Source organism: Lemur catta, chromosome 1, assembly GCF_020740605.2.
Source record: "Lemur catta isolate mLemCat1 chromosome 1, mLemCat1.pri, whole genome shotgun sequence".
NCBI classification, from domain to species: Eukaryota; Metazoa; Chordata; class Mammalia; order Primates; family Lemuridae; genus Lemur; species Lemur catta.
This window is the reverse complement of record NC_059128.1, coordinates 81,337,199-81,353,835: the sequence shown is the minus strand read 5'-3', so window position 1 is coordinate 81,353,835 and position 16,637 is coordinate 81,337,199. Positions and strand designations below refer to the sequence as shown.

The 16,637-nt window shown below is 38.4% G+C and overlaps 1 protein-coding gene across 4 annotated transcripts in view; it reads right to left on the bottom strand.

Annotated features, from left to right (window-relative positions):
• The window catches only part of SLC12A1 (solute carrier family 12 member 1), an 86,907-nt gene that overhangs the window by 25,119 nt on the left and 45,151 nt on the right, over positions 1-16,637 (bottom strand). For all 4 annotated transcript variants that reach the window (XM_045528566.1, XM_045528582.1, XM_045528573.1 and 1 more), the window contains exons 18-20: positions 9,793-9,933; positions 7,186-7,292; positions 2,432-2,514 (exon numbers count right to left, since the gene is read on the bottom strand). In XM_045528566.1, coding sequence (XP_045384522.1) covers positions 2,432-2,514; positions 7,186-7,292; positions 9,793-9,933 — 331 coding nt within the window. The remainder of the gene's footprint in view (positions 1-2,431; positions 2,515-7,185; positions 7,293-9,792; positions 9,934-16,637) is intronic.

Sequence of the window (16,637 nt, the reverse complement as noted above, 5' to 3'; positions counted from 1 at the left end):
AACTATACACACTCTTTGAGTTATATTTTCCAGGGTCGTGGTTTCAATTTTCACCTTAACTGTGATGTCTTCTCTGTTAATCAGCTCAGGCTGCCATAACAAATACCACAGACTGGGTGGCTTAAACAACAGAAATTTATTTTCTCACAGTTCTGGAGGCTGGAAGTCTAAGATCAAGGCATCAGCAGGATTGATATCATTCTGAGACCACTCTCCTTGCCCTGAAAGTGGCTGCCTTCTTGCCATGTCCTCACATAATCACCCCTTGGTCTGTGTCCTAATCTCCTCTTTTTATAAGGACATCAGCAATATTGGATTAGGGCTCAGCCATATGACCTCATTTTACCTTAATTACCTCTTTAACACATTGACTACCACACTAGAGAAACAATTTTTTTTACATGGGGCCATGGTGTTTTATTAAAACAAAACGATCCTTTCTAATTTGTTATTTTTTTTTATTGTTTTTTGTGTGTGAGTTACATGCAACGCAATCCACATTTTTAGAATTAAGTTGTCAATATTAATTGTAACAATAAGAACATCCAACAAGTAAGATTTGTACAAACCAACTTCAGGGTTTTGCTTCACAAGGTCCTGGACTCAAAACTAGCCTGAGTTAAATACAATTCACATGGCAGTCAATGAGTTGAAGACCCTATGTCCAAATACAGTGACATTCTGAGGTATGGGGGTTAGAACTTCAACATATGAGTTTGGTGGGGGAGGATATAATTCAGTCTATAACATCTCCTAGATCTATCTCTCCAGCTCCGATTTCTCCTTCATGACTAGGACTATCTAATTGCCTACTGGACATTTCCAGTAGGTTTTCCCACAGGAGATTGTTTAAAATTGAGCGAGGCATCTCCTTGATAAACATACACTTCCTCTTGCATTTCCCATTTCCATTGGTATTCACCCAGTCGGCCAAGGAGTTTTTCTTCATTCCTCCTTTTCCCATAACCCCCCACATATCCAATCAGTTCCCAAATGCTACTCTTTGTACCTCTGAAGTACCTCTCAATTCTGTCCTTTTCACTCCATCCCTACTGAGGCTGCCCTAGTTCAAGCTGTCACGTTCTCTTGCTTTGATTATCATGAACTCTTCTTGGTTTGTCTCTGTTTCCATTCTAGTCCTGAGTCCCTGCCCCGTATAACTGAAAGAGTATGAGATCTAAAGCCAAGCTTGACCACGTCATCCCCTCACTTAAATCTCTTTGATGGTCCCTCATCATCTACATATGTGCTCCATAATTTTTAATATGGCAAATGAGGTTTTTAAAGCCTGGATCTTCCTTATATTGTCAGCCTCGATTCTCACTATTGTCTGCTTTATGCTTTTCACTTCAGTGACACTAAACTGCTTTTGGTTGCCCACATGTCCCACTCCTCCATAATCCCCTGTCTTCACCTCTGCAGGTGCTCTCCTCTTTGCCAGGAATGCATTCTCCAAACTCTCTCCTATTTTTCTCTTTGTCAACATTGCCTACAATGTGTTAACTCCTACACATCTAAAAAATCTCAAATCAAAGGTAACTCCTTCGAGAAAGACCTCTTGGCATTAGGAACCCCCTCTTTCTTTCTCTTACATCTTTATTTATACCTATTAGGACACTAATAATATATCCACTTCCCTTATTAGGCTGTGCGTCTCTTAAGGGTACAGACAGAATTTATTAATCTTAGTCTACCCAGTACCCATACCCATACTATGCCTGGTACATAATAGGTACTCAAAAGGCACACTTTTGTCTTAGTGTCATGGCTTAAATGGACTCTATTATGAAGTTCAGCTGAGCAGATAAGTCATGAATTGTGGTCTGTTGCAATCTTCAGGTAACTCTTTAAATGTGTTCTTTATTTTATACACTAGAGAGTATGTTTAAATTCTACGACTAAGCAAGTATACCAGTTCTCTACAGGGAAAAAACAGAGAGTCACTAATCTGAATTAGTGTTTCTGCCTCTGACTTAGATCAGTGATTCACAGCATGATACATTCAGGCTCATTTCCATGTTAGCAACTAACCAGTTCATGGATTCTTAAAAGCAAAATACATGTTTTTCTGAGGAAAGAATTAATCTTCATTTTCCAAAACATCTTGCAGAGATTAATTTGGCAGTTTATTTTACCGAAGGTGTTTATTTTCCTTGATGCTGGGTTTGAGGTTTTGTGATAAGAAAAATAATTGATGACCAGTTTGAATTACTCTATATTTCCGATTAGCAAGTCCAAGACTACTTGTGTTAGCAATGGAGAAAGTCAGGGAGGAAGTGTATGTGCCATGGGCCAGCTCTAGAAGGTGAGCTCTGTTGTTAGGAAGTTTTGTCTGTACTGTGCACTGCTCTAGCCTCACCATCTAGAATAACGTCAGGCACAGAGTAGGTTCTCAATAAACACTTGTTGGTTGAATAAAGAAAGTACATACCTTGAACCTGAAGAACCTGAGATATGTCAAACCCTTGGCTGATTCTGACTATGACCACTCCAATCTCAAAATCAAAAGCATCACTGAAAGGAGAAGCAAAGTGGTTAGTGTTTCAAACAGCTCCTTCCATCCTCAAGATTTGCATTAATATTAAACATGTTTCTAGGATTTTGATATAATGAAACTATTAAAATCCACTTTAGAATATAGCCAAGAGCTGATGCTTTTTTTGTTTGTTTGTTTTCCTTTTGTGTCTTTTTAAAATATATTCTGGGTAGAGGTAACTAAATCATTCACTCTGACCAATTTATTCAAATGAGACTGTCATCTAGAATTTTGATTAAGGCTTGTCACATACTTTCAAAATAATTGAATCTTTTATAGATGAGCAAAATAATCAATGATATATTTATAACAGAGAGTTTATAGGCTACAAACACCCTTTGGAATTATTAGCCAAACTCTCCAAGGAAGATTCTTTCTACACTTTTTTTTTTTTTTTGAGACAGGGTCTAACTCTGTCACCTGGGCTTGAGTGCAGTGGCATCATCATAGCTCACTATAACCTCAAACTTCTGGGCTCAAGCAATCCTCCTGCCTCAGCCTCCAGAGTAGCTGAGACTAGAGATGCATGCCATCATGCCCACCTAAGTTTTTTATTTTTTTGTAAAGATGGGGATCTTGGTTTTGCTTAGGCTGGTCTGAGCTTGAACAATCCTCCTGCTTCAGTTTCCCAGCATGCTAGGATTACAGGCGTGAGCCACAGTGCCCGGCCTCCTTCTGCAACATTTCTGACATCAAGTTCATGGTTAAAAACATCTCCATTTCCTCTAAGGAACTTTTATTACCATTGACTCTGGACAGGCCATTTGGAGAAACACTTTTTCATGGCAACACTGTGTAGTTGAAGATGGTTCTTGCTCCTTCTCTACATCTAATTCAATGGAATTAGATAATATGAAAGAGAAATAAAGTCTCTCTTCCCTTTATCTTTGTTCTTGTAGCATATGTTGTTTCCTGGTCTTAAATATGGAAGCATGCCAATTAATAATTGGAGTCATTTGAAAATTTTTCTTTGAGAGTTTCTTTATTCAATCTTCCATGGACCTAAAACCTGAGACCACTTGCCATTAGGTCATCCTCCCCCAGAAACAGTGAAGTTTGTGATTGTTCCACCGCATGCAAACATGTTTCCAACAACCAAAGTACACCTGAGTTTTTCAGATAATGATATAAGTTCAGTGCAATATGAATATCTACTCACGATTCAAACTATAAACAATCTTTACTTAACAAAATAGCTCCACTCTAACACAAGTTGCCACAAAGCAAATTCTTCAAACACAAATCTTGTTTCTAATTGTCCTTGATTACAAAAAGTACACAATGTGCTCCACAAAAAAAAAAAAATAAAATAAAATAAAATGGATTCTGTTAGGTAAGGTTAGGTAGAATAATGGCTCCCAAACACAGCCTAATCCCTGGGACCTGTGACTATGTTTTCTTGTGTGGCGAAAGAGACTTTGTTAAGGACTTTGGGATGGGGAGATTATTCTGGATTACACAAGGGTAGTTAAAAGTGAAATTAGGAGGCAGAAGAGGATGTCAGAGTAATGTGATGTGAGAAGGACTTGACTGGTCACTGCTAGCTTTAGAGATTGAGGAAGGTGGCCTTAGCCATGCCTATATGAGGGGAGCTTCTAAAAGCTAGAAAAGGAAAGGTAAGAAATTTATTCTAGATCCTCCCAAAGGAGATGCAGCCTGGCCCACACCATAATTTTAGCTCAGTGAGACCCATGTCAGACTTCTAGCCCATAGAACTATAAGAAAATAAAGTTGTATTGTTTTAAGCTGCTAAATTTGAAGTAATTTGTGTTTCCAGCCATTGAAAACTAATACATACAGATTATAATTTATTTTATTTATTTATTTTTTTGAGACAGAGTCTCACTCTGTTGCTCGGGCTAGAGTGCAGTGGCATCAGCCTAGCTCACAGCAACCTCAAACTCCTGGGCTCAAGCAATCCTACTGCCTCAGCCTCCAGAGTAGCTGGGACTACAGGCATGCGCCACCATGCCTGGCTAATTTTTTCTATATATATTTTTAGTTGTCCAGCTAATTTCTTTCTATATTATTTTTAGTAGAGACGGGGTCTCGCTCTTGCTCAGGCTGGTCTCGAACTCCTGAGCTCAAACTATCCTCCTGCCTCGGCTTCCCCCAGTGCTAGGATTACAGGCGTGAGCCACTAAACTCAGCCCAGATTATAATTTTAATTAGAACATACTTAAGACTATTACAGAGATTTAACATCTTTTATTCAAGTAGAAATGGTAAAATACTATACTCTTATAAAATGCCCCTGGTTAACAATAGTAGCGTGCTTTAAGTCATAAAGCAACAAAATGTGGGGAAGGGAAGTGCAGTACAGATGCATGATTATCTTCCTTCTGTATTAATCCCATGGCTATGGTAGTAAAGTCATTTAACTTTACCAATCCAGCTAAGTTTTATATTATTACAAATTTGAGCCACCTTAGGACTGAACTTTACTACCAAGACGACCAATTTTTCATTTATTGTAAAACCCGGAGGCCCCCTTGGTTCAGTATTACCGGGTTTGATTATTTTGGTCCCTTTTCATTTCTAGAATGTTTGGGACAGTAGAAAGGCTGGCAGACAGTCCCAGGTAATTCTGTACCGAATCATGGACTCTTTGTCTGAAGACTTACACATTTCTTCCTATTTACTCAATTTTTTCCCTCTACCTTTTTCATGTCCCAAGGTGAAGCTGATATGAAGATGAAGATTCTGGATAACAGAGGGCAGACCTAAGCCATTTCCAAGAATGTCTGGATCACTCACAGTGATTCTAAATATGTAAATACGCTGTTTGCTGCGCCTGGTAAAACTCTGATCCTGATGACCTGGTTAGGCTTAACCTACTGAACTTACAACACCAGCAGGAGCCAGATGGCAGCACACGGCATTCAGGGTTTATATATTTGAGAAACACAGTGCACTTAATATATAGGCTCCTCACATTAGAAAGACTATTAAATGAATTTCTGTTTGGTCAGTAATGCCTATAATTTCAGAAAATGAAAATGATTTTCTTATGCTTCTTTTCAATAGAATGAAGAATGCTTTTGTTGATATGTTTTATAAATCTTCCCAAAATAATGGTAAATGTGATGCTCATTACAACAGGAGCAGAGAAGATAAACTGCTGTAAGAAACACTAAGCATACGTTTGTTTTGAAGGTGTGAGAACTTCTTCCCTGTGTAGTATGAACTGTTAAGTGCAGCTGTACCTCTCAGGGCCCGTTCTGTATCCTGTAGTATGAAATCAGAAGGCAGCCAGACCCCAGACAAGGAAACCTTCCATTTCTAGGGGTTTTGACATAAGAGATGGCCTCTTGGGCATCGCTTACACTGCCCCTCTTGTTTCTGGTGGAGTATTTTCAAGCCTAGAAGAAAGTCTCAATTTTCTAGAATGTTTCTCTCCCTATGTGTATAACTTATTTTCTCTCACTCAAAAGAAGGAACCAATCCAGGTAATACTTCGGGTATATATGTGCTTTTAGAGGTAGCATAGCACTGTAGTCATGAGTTTAAACTTTGAATTCAGATAGTCCTGGGTAGAAATCCCAGCTCCATCACTTACTGAGCTCTGTGATTTTTCAATATGTTACCTAATTTTTAATGTCTATGTCTCCACTTGTAAAATGGGAACAATAATAGTATTTACTTCCATGGCTTCTTATAAGAATTAAATGGGATAATTCATGTTAAGTATGTTAACCTGGTGCCTGCTAGTCCTCTAAGGCTGTGGTCCCCAAACCCCCAGGCCACAGACTGGAGGTGAGCAGTGGGCTAGTGAGCGAAGCTTCATCTGTATTTACGGTCACTGTCTCCCATCACCCCCAGTTGGGACTGTCTAGTTGCCAGAAAATGAGCTCAGGGCTCCCACTGATTCTGCATTATGATGAGTTGTATAATTATTTCATTATATATTACAATGTAATTATAATAGAAACAAAGTGCACAATAAATGTAATGCACTTGAATCATCCTGAAACCACTCTTCCTGAACCACCTGAAACCACCCCACCCCCAGTCCATGGAAAAATTGTCTTCCATGAAACCGGTCTCTGGTGCCAAAAAGGTTGGGGACTGCTGTTGTAAGATCTATCATTATTCCCTATACCCTAAGAGTCTTCAAATATTTAACTATTAGATGTCACATACCATCTAAGACTCTCATTCTGCACACAAACTGATGCTGCTACACCTGGTAGCGGAAGCACCTGGCGTATGGGAGCCTCCTATCAGCAGAGAGAGATATGGGTGTCTGGGACAGTAAACAAATTATCCAAGGCTCAGAAGAAGACAATGACTGAGTTGGGCACACCAGCCAACCCAAGATTCCAGGTGTTTTTAAAGAAAAATTTCTCCTTACCTAGCAGTCCTTCGCTTTTAATCTTGTAAATAGATTTTAAAGTTGTAACTCTAAACATTTACTTTTTTCTTTGACACTAATGCTTCTCCCACCCTGCCTCCTCTGACACTCTGATTCCCTCAGGTTCTATCATTAGCGATGTTTTTTCACTTTGGGAAAGAATTCAGAGCACCAGGGGAATGTGCTCTTCTCAGGCAATTTAATCCAGCACAACAGTGTGATGTGAAGTACAAGTTATGTACTGCCCTAGTTAGTGCTTTATAAACAAGAACATGTCTCAAAAGCCATCACTTACTGTATGATTCCCACGTAGTTCTCAATCTCTGTCAAGGGAGCTTTCCTCCAGTTTTTTTTATATCCAACCACCAGAGTGTTTGGTTTCATTCTTCCTAAGCCTGAGGCCTAAAGAGAGGACATAAACACATGGGTAATCCTTACCATACTGGGAAACTACCACCACGAATGAAAAATAATGTCCCAGAGAGCACTGAAGTAATGTTCTGAAGATGCTGAAGATTAGATTACATTTTAGTGCATGTCCTTCATGCCCGTACTCAAGCATAAAATAGAAAGATTAGTTCTAAATCATCTCAGCCATAAATGGATTTTAGATGACAGAAATGTAGCTTTTCTAAATTAGTAGTCATTTGCATTTCTTCTGACACACTCATTAAAATGGTTCAATAATTTAAAATCAAGTGAGGGTCAGCTTAACTGTTGCTATGCATGTTGTAACTTAGTGGTTCAAAGCTCGTTTCCACCTGTTATATCCATAATGTCATTAGCAATAAAATTCATGTTTGGAAAATTCTTACATAAAGGATCACTGAAACCTCTACTTATATTATTTACTGAAGAGTGACTGAACTATGTTTCCTAAACCTGATCCTCTTGCATGACAGTATCATTAATAGCCATCTTACATATCAGAAGTTTTGTTTCTCCCCATTAGATGACAGGATATGGCTTCCAGTTAATCAAATTTAATTTGGCAATATTATGAAGCACCTATTAATTGCAAAGTGCTACATTAGGTGTGGTGGGAAAGTAGTGAAGGACATTCTTCGGTCTTAAGGGGCCAGATAGGGTGGAAGGGACAAGATATACACAAATAATTCTAACATAGGTACAAATGCGATAGAAATACATATGGAAGCACAAAGGAAGAAAACTTGAACCAGAATTCACGGTCAGTGTCGTGGGAGAGAACATGGCATTTGTTCTCAGTCTTGCAGAGTGATTAGGTGTCGGTGGGTGAAGATAAGGAGAGCAGTGGGAGTGGTGGAAGGCCACTCTGGGCCATGGGAATAGTGAAAGAAGTGACCAGAGTTTGACATTTAGAGGAGACAGTAGCAAGTGGAAGGAGATGGGCAGTGATGGAAGGTTCCTGAAATAAACTTTGCCTTCAACAATTTGGTGTATTGCTCTTAGCCCAGAAGCTCTTTAGAACATCATCTGGCCCTTGGAAAATGTATGGTAGCGTGGATGTAGTCTTTCCATGAGGATGTGGTAATGTGTGCCATAATTTCTTAGATGCAAAGAAGGCTTTATCCAAACTGATGTGGTTGGCAGTGCTTCCTTTAATACCACTCTGTCCTGCCTTTTGCTATAAACCCTCTGTATTCTAATTTTATTTGAAGAAATGTGTGTGAATTTATGCATGTTCAATTTTTTTTACCATTTCTTCCAGATTAATATAAGATTTCTTCTCTATACCTATGTATTTTCTCTCCCTGCTCTTATTCTATGTCTATATTTCCATTCCTAGTTGAAAATTTTCTTATTTTACAAATCTTCTGTGACAATTTTATATTAAATATCTAACCCTTCCAACATATTTAACCAAAGAGCTACTGAAAAATAACTTGCTACTGAAAGAAAAATCAGCATCTTGCAATAATACCTATTTCCATGGTTTAGTAAATTAATAACAGATGAAAAGAGGCTCATTGGGGGTAATAGGTCTTTCAGAAATGGCTTCGCTGCATGTGCAGCTACTTCGCAAGTGTTCTTAAGGGACATTAGAGACAGGAATGCATCGCATAATCTTAATCTTCACAATATTGTAGTTTAACCAATATTTTTTCTTTCCTGTCTGCATAACCATCAGGGTTACCTGGATACAGTCCTGAATGCCGACACTCCTAGACATGGCAACCCTGAAAGCCAAATGCACCATTTGGTATACAAAGAATCAGGACTTTTCAATCATATTAAAGCCAAAATGTTTAGAAAGCCAAGCCCTACAATGTCTGAGGGACTGTTGGGGTTGTTTTAAGGATTTTTTGGCACTCTAAATTAGGAAGATTGCAACTAGGGAAAGATTTTATAAAGAAGGGGAGGAAAAAGGAAAGAACCAGGGAGAAAAGATGGATTTAAGGTTGAGCTGTAGAGATTATTACATTTTATTCAACATTCTGGAAATAATTCAGGAGGATAGGGAGATTTTACGCCCAGATCACCATGCATTAATTTAGTTGAGTCTAGCAGCTACCCTCACACCATTTGCAAAAGAAAAAAGGAAAAGAATGCCTGACTTGAGCGTTGCTATATGCAGGATGAGATGTAAAAATAGTTTGAAGTTTCAATAGCATCCTGAATGTCGTCAAGCACCAGAACAAATTTGCATTTCAATAAGTATGGGGGCAGAATGTATGCTGGTGGCCAAAGGCAACCTAATTTCCCATTTCTAGTGTATCATTCATAGTTCATTGTATTAGAACCTCTCTGCTTTTGTTCTAGCTTTGCCTATCCCCAGGAATTCGAAATGAATTCCTTAACCATCTGCATTGATCTCTGATGCTGGGCTGCCTAACTACAGCCATTCACTTTGACAGCCTTATTAACATGGAGCACTAATTGTCTTTTGCCTCTGTGCTCATTCCCTCAACGCCAGTCTTACCTGAAGGAGACTTCGGACACCATCTCTGAAACAGTCCGCCGCCACTGCAGCATAAAAAGCCTTGATTTTGTTCTTTATCAGCCACGCCTGTTTTTTCGCCATGCCACTGTTCATCTCCTTAACACACAGCTTGCGTGATCCCTGTACGACACAATGAAATATTGTTTAGAGGCCCTGCGATTATACATCACACTGCTGTTGTTTTCTAAAGCACAAAAATAGCCAGCAACGCCCCATTGAGTTAAGAAATGGGAAAGAGGGAAAAACACCTTGCTAAGCAGGGTTCACAGAGATCCAACCTTTTAGAGAGGACCTGTGCTACTTATATCATTCACTTTCCACCCAAAATATCCAGGCTTATTAATGCCGGCTTAATTAACTGCCTTACTCTGAATGAGAGGAAAACCTGAGGGCATTATGGCACGTGAGGAAATACTGAAAACATGATTGAAGAGGCTCAGAGGCTCAGGATAAATACATAGTCAACCTTTGACCCAGTAGCGAGAGCCATTTTTAGGAACATCAAAGATCTCAGCTAGAGGCCATTTTCAAGAACGGACAGGGCTCTTGGAAGGCAGAACATGGTGAGCTGCAAATCCTGCCACGAACTAACTGCACACCTTGACAATTCTATTTGGCTGATGCATTGCTTTTTTTGTGTGGTAAAAATATCCTTGTGTAACGTAGACACATTTCCACTCAAATAAATTAGCATTTCCTTATCATTCAGTGCATTTGGTGGGAACAAATGCTCACATACCTATGACAGAAGAAGAGTGGAAGAAGTGAAGAAAGAAGGAGGCAGGTGTTGTGATGGTAGATAAGGTATTTTATAATTCCAAGATTTAGTTCTGGAAACTCATTTTTAACTAAAAATTCTATTTTTGCTTCTACTTCCTTAAGAATACAAGCTAGTTCTTTTCTTCTCATGTTTTAATTCAACCCAAAAGGTATTTCTGATTATCTACTATGTGTCTGACAGGGTATAAATCTATTATTTTCCCAGGGAATTCTTTCAATTCATAGATTTGAATTTTGTTGAGATGTCTTAGATTTCATCTGAATCACCTGGGATCCTGATAAAATGCAGTCTGTGGGTCTGGGGTGGGGCTCCAGGTTTTGCATTTCTATCAGGTGACAAGGATGCCGCTGGTTTTTAGACCACACTTGAGTCGCAGTCTCAGAGGGTCTTGGATTGGAGAGAAAAGGCATAGGGATACATGAAAAAAAGGTCCACGCTTTGCGGTCAGACAGAACTGGTCTCAAATCTAAGTTTGGCTGCTTCAGAGGTAATTTATTATCTCTGAGCTTTGATATCTTATTCTGAAAATGGGGACAAACTCTATGCTGAAAGATTGTTTTAAGTAGCAATAATAAGGTACCTAGTACAATGTCTGGAAATTTTTAAGTGCTCATCTAAAGCTGATTTTTATTATCTTAAATGAGTACTTACAATCTCATCAAAGCCCTAGACCAAATTCCATCACTGTGTTTATTCTATAACAGAGCTGAAAGAACACTGAACTGGGAGTCAGGAGGTTGGGTTTAGATCTGGCTCTGGCACTGACTCATTGATACCCTGGGTATACCATTTGTCCTCATTTGACATATGTTCTACATCTATAAAAATAAGGCAATTGCCTGGGTTAACACTGCCCAGTGTGATAGCCCATAGCCATAGGTTGCTATTGTGTATTTGAAATGTGGCTGGTCCACATTGAGATGTGCTAAAAACGTAAAATACACATTGGATTTCAAAGTCTTAGTACCAAAAAATATATAAAATGCCTCATTAATGTTTCTATATTCATTGCATATTGAAATGATAGTATTTTGAATGTATAGGGTTAAAAAATAACTATTTCTTTTTTCCTTTTTAATTGGCTACTAGAAATTTTTAAGTTACATATGTGGCACATATTATATTTCTATTATACAATCGTAGATGATCTCTGGTGTTCCTCCCATTTTAATATTCTACTGAAATTGTATCAGGTTCTTTATATACTTATATTTTTTTCAGTATATTTTCCAGATCCTGACAACTTTTCAAAAATAGTTTGGATGACTTTACAATTAAAGGAGTATTAAAAAAACAAGAAACTTCAATGAAGACAGAAAAGGTAGAGAGATAGGGAGGGTAGTTATTAAACCAGAAGACATAGTCTAAGAAAAGATATGTCATTATGAATCTAATTTAGCTCAGGTTTCCAGATTATGAATACATTTTGAGTCACCAGTCCTTTCTTGGGCATTCTAGATTTCAACAGCTGCAAAAAGAGAGAATATTTTATTCAAGGAATCTCAGTGGTAACAACAGCCATTAGATAGAAGAATAACCAACATCTAGGAAAGATGTTGGATCATCAGTGTATTGAGTTCTATCACAATGATTATGAACCCCTGGGGAAAATGGCATTTATTTAAATAAATACAGTCTAACATATATCTATTAGTATTACAAAAATCTAGATTAAACATTCATTGTGACAGAGAGATTTACTTTAATGTCTAAATTTGCCATATTGAGAAGTCATAAAAATATTTCATGCAGAATCTTTCTTTGCTAAAAGCGATTATAATATCCTTGTAGCTCACTTATTAATGTGAGGCAAGGAAGGCTGCAATACAAATGTAGTAAGAATAAAACAAACTAACAAAGAGGGAAGACATACTAGAATGCAATTATTCAATATTCAAATATGTCATAGTCATAAAAATGGATTTTAGTACCGCATTATAATATTATAGAGATTAGTTTCTATTGGAATCCAAATATGAATATATAAATTAATTCAGGAGTTGAACAAAGAAGCTTTAAAAATCTTGTATATATTATAACTTTGACGTTGATTGAGAAAGGGGTAGCCTACAGCCATACCACCCTGAAGGCATCTGATCTCATATGATCTTGAAAGCTAAGCAGGGTCAAGCCTGGTTAGTTCTTGGATGGGAGAAAGGGCTAAAGAATTTCTAATTATTTAGCCTGGAGAGGAAGTTGATGTGACACTACTTCAAATAAATGAATATTATGAAAAATAGTTTGCAAAGAAGTTCTGACACCATTAAGATCAAACAGAGGAATTTGGGCCAAGTGCAATGTTCTTTCCAATTTTATCTTTTAAAACATTGAGAGTCTTGTCTGTCTTTGTTTTCTTTGCTGCTTTGGTTGGAATTGTGGGTGAGAATTTTTCCTTTTCTGATTTGGTCCATATTTTGTCTCACCATGAAATCCTGGTGACCATTTATAGGTCATTTTATTCTTTCTATATTTGGTCATGTCACTACTTTATTAAAATCAGAACAGACGCTCACTGACGAAAGGAGAATAGATGCATCTGAAAGGAATACATTTTCTTCTTGGTGGATGTGAAAGTTGGGATTAAGAGGAGGTTGAAGTTTGACGCAAAAAATGAGAATTTGAGTTTCCTCTCCGTTATCTGGGCGTGACTTGCCCTCCACATGCCGCAGAGTCAGGAGATGGGTGTCTTCTCTGAGTTTTCTTGAGAAACTCTCAAAGACAGCTTTAGGTTTCATGAAGGAATATTTTATAAATTTTTAGAAAAAAAAAAAGAGAAAAGGAAACACTAAGAGTGAAATTTTAAGAGCAGCTCTGCATGAAGAAGCTGGTTAGAAGTGACCCTTCTTCTCCCTGACAATGGGGGAAGACAATTGAGGTTTAAAGTAATATTAAAGAGTAGGAAAAACATGAATCAAAACAGATTTACATCTTGGTACACATGTGTCAAAGGACAAGAAGAATATACATAAAACTCAGATAACACTGTTCCTGGAGAGCGAGAGAGTGGGGGGTCTGGAGTGGTCATACAGGGGACTTCAGCTTGATTTGTGATGGTTTATTTCATTCAAAAGGTGATTGGAAGCACTTTTGACAAGAATGTTAACAGTTATTAAGTAAGAGAGGTAGAATATAAATCTCATTTAATTTTATATAGTTGAGCCATATGAAATTGCCAGTATTCAACAGTTTTGCTCTTCAAAAATGCAAATTTCATACGATTCAACTTAATTAATATTTTTCTTAATGTTTCAAAATAAAAAATAGAGTCAATCTTTAAAAAAAACCCTTATGTTTCAGCCACCAACATAAAAGATGCCACTATAGACTTAAAAGCCTTTTGCAATTTTAAGACAAAAAAAAAAAATTCAGAAAAGAGGTAAGTGGCATATTTTTGGACAATAATGGCTTTATCTGATTTGCATTCCAAATCCCAGATTTGTTGAATCAACTTTCGATCTTTAAAAGTATACCTATTTTTTAGTTTGTTTTACTTGAAAAAAATCCTTGCCTTTAAATGCAAAACATAATTATGGGAGAGAGGGACTGCTGCAGCGTGAGGCCTTCTCACATGGGAAACGTAAGTGTGGGCGGATGCCACGAGATTTTTAGAGCTGGATGTCATGTGCCTAGAAAATTAAGGGCACATAAATTCAAACTAACTTATCCGTGATGATTGGTTTGATTCTCTCTCCATCTACTATGAATGACATAAATGAGGAAACTTATAGACAAAGGCAGTGCTTATGTGTATCAGGACACCTCAGTCTCCCGAGTAGCCGGGACTACGAGCACATGCCAGCATGTCCAGCTATTTTTTTTCTATTTTTCATAGAGACCTAGTCTCATTATGTTGCTCAGGCTGGTCTTGAACTCCTGCCCTCAAAAGATTCTCCCACCCTGGCCTCCCAGAGCGCTGGGATTACGGTGTCAACCACTGCACCTGTCCTGCAGTTTGCACCTCTTGACTGAACACTTGCCTTTTGCTGAACCACTGAACTTGGCTATGCTCAGACATGAGGGGATGCTACAAGGTGGTGTCCTACTCCCTCTAGCCTTCCTGTGGCGACAGGAGTGAGGAACAGAAGAGCAATATTACTTACATATTGAATATGAAGCCTCTTGAGATACAAGTATATCACTTATTTATTTTCTCCTTTAGTTCAAAGGAGAAGAATAGACAATATTTTAAAAATTACCAAGCTGAATTCTTTAAAATGAGTCTCCAAATTTGTCTTGATGAAGGGCCCCTCATTTGAAATCTTTAGGCTGAGTAGGAAAAAGGCAGGAAGAGGGAGGAGGAGTTCTGATGGGTGTAAGAGTTAGTTGGATAGTTGCAAGGCCACAGCAGGTGCTTGGGGTCTAGCAAAGAGCATACATTTCTTAATTTCAATTTCCACAGGTTCAAGGGCCATGACCTCTGGCCCTTTACAAACATCATGGGTGCAGGAAATGGCAGCGGGGGCCACAAACTTTCTATCTGCCCACCAACATTAAAATGCCGGTGAGTTCTGGGTCTGGCTCTGTTTTTGTAGTGTTAACAGCACTTCGAGCAAGCACTTCAGTAGTTGAAGGCCACCAGAGTGATGGAGCGCAGAGCCTGCTGTCCCGTGACTAATCGGGTGGGAGCACATGTCTCACTGTTCCACCATGATCAAACTGCTGCATACCTAACAAGTTCAAAATCCAGTGTCTGACCTGTTTTTTTCAAGAGGAGATGCTTTAGGTTTTTGAAGACTGTAATATATTTCTGGAATGACAATGGCAACTACAGCATACTAAAAATAATGATAATGACAATAACAAAATCAACAACTAAAATTAACTGAGCATTTACTATCTGACAGATATCAAACTCAGCACTGGAAAGCTTATATAATTTTCACAGCAATCTTGTGACACAGGTGCTATTTTTATTATTTTTATTTTATAGCTGAGAAAATTGAGGCCAGAGAGATGAAAATTATGCCCCTACGAGACTCATGGCTAATAATAGGTGGCAAAACAGTGATTCAGAACCTGACTGTTATTCTCAAAAGCCTATAAGCACCAGCTTCCTAGAGTTAAACACTAAATTGTCATTCTCTTATCATCATCACTATTTAACATTTTCCACAAAGTTGGCCTAACCATCAACCACGGTGCTTTTGGAAAAAAAAATTTCTAATGTTGTGCTGACTGCCCCCACATCCCCTTCCATCTGCTTCTGTGCAAAGATGATTGACGACTCAGCCTGGAGTCTAAAAATGCTGACAACATCTGCAGCCCCAGGAGCTCACAGAAAGTAACTAACTGGAAAGTCATTAACTGATGCAGTAACCATTTTCTGTCCCCAAGAGAACCTCAGCACCTGGGAGCAAGACTCTTGGGCCCTCCATGGAGACACCAGCATAGTAATGTATAATGTGGTCCAGCCAGGGCCATTGGAGGCAGCGACGAAGGACGCTACCTCGGATGAAATGATATTCCAGCATCATACTCCTTTATTAGAGTTAAAGCATCAAAGAGTTAATTAAAAGCAATATTTCTTGTCTCTAAGAAGACTTTTTCTCCCTTGCCAACATATGACTGTTTATACTCCCAGTTCATTTCTCCAGTCCTAAAGATATTTTATTGCCTGCTAAACTAAGTTTTCTCTAAATTGCTGGAGAAGAGAAACATCCCAAACTACTTATTCCATCAAAACTGACTCCTATATTGTATTGGCCAAAATGAAATCCACTAATCCAAGGCACCAAAGTTGATAATACGAGAGAGGGGTACTTGATAAGATTTTAAAATATCCTCTGGAGTCACAGTTGGTCATTACTTAACCTGTCAATCTTACGTATTCAGTAGGAGTCTCTCCACCCCCCACTGGATAATTGCATTGAGTTATATTGTGTGAGTTACTGTCATATTAGCGCTGAGAAGAAAGAGAATAGGAAGAACTAGCTTCATAAAGCATTTAGAATATTGCCAAGTGTAGCAGGTTGCTTAAGTGCTGGTCATGATGACATGTGGTGAATTAGCCCCCTGCACGATGGCAGAGTTGACTGGCCTGAGG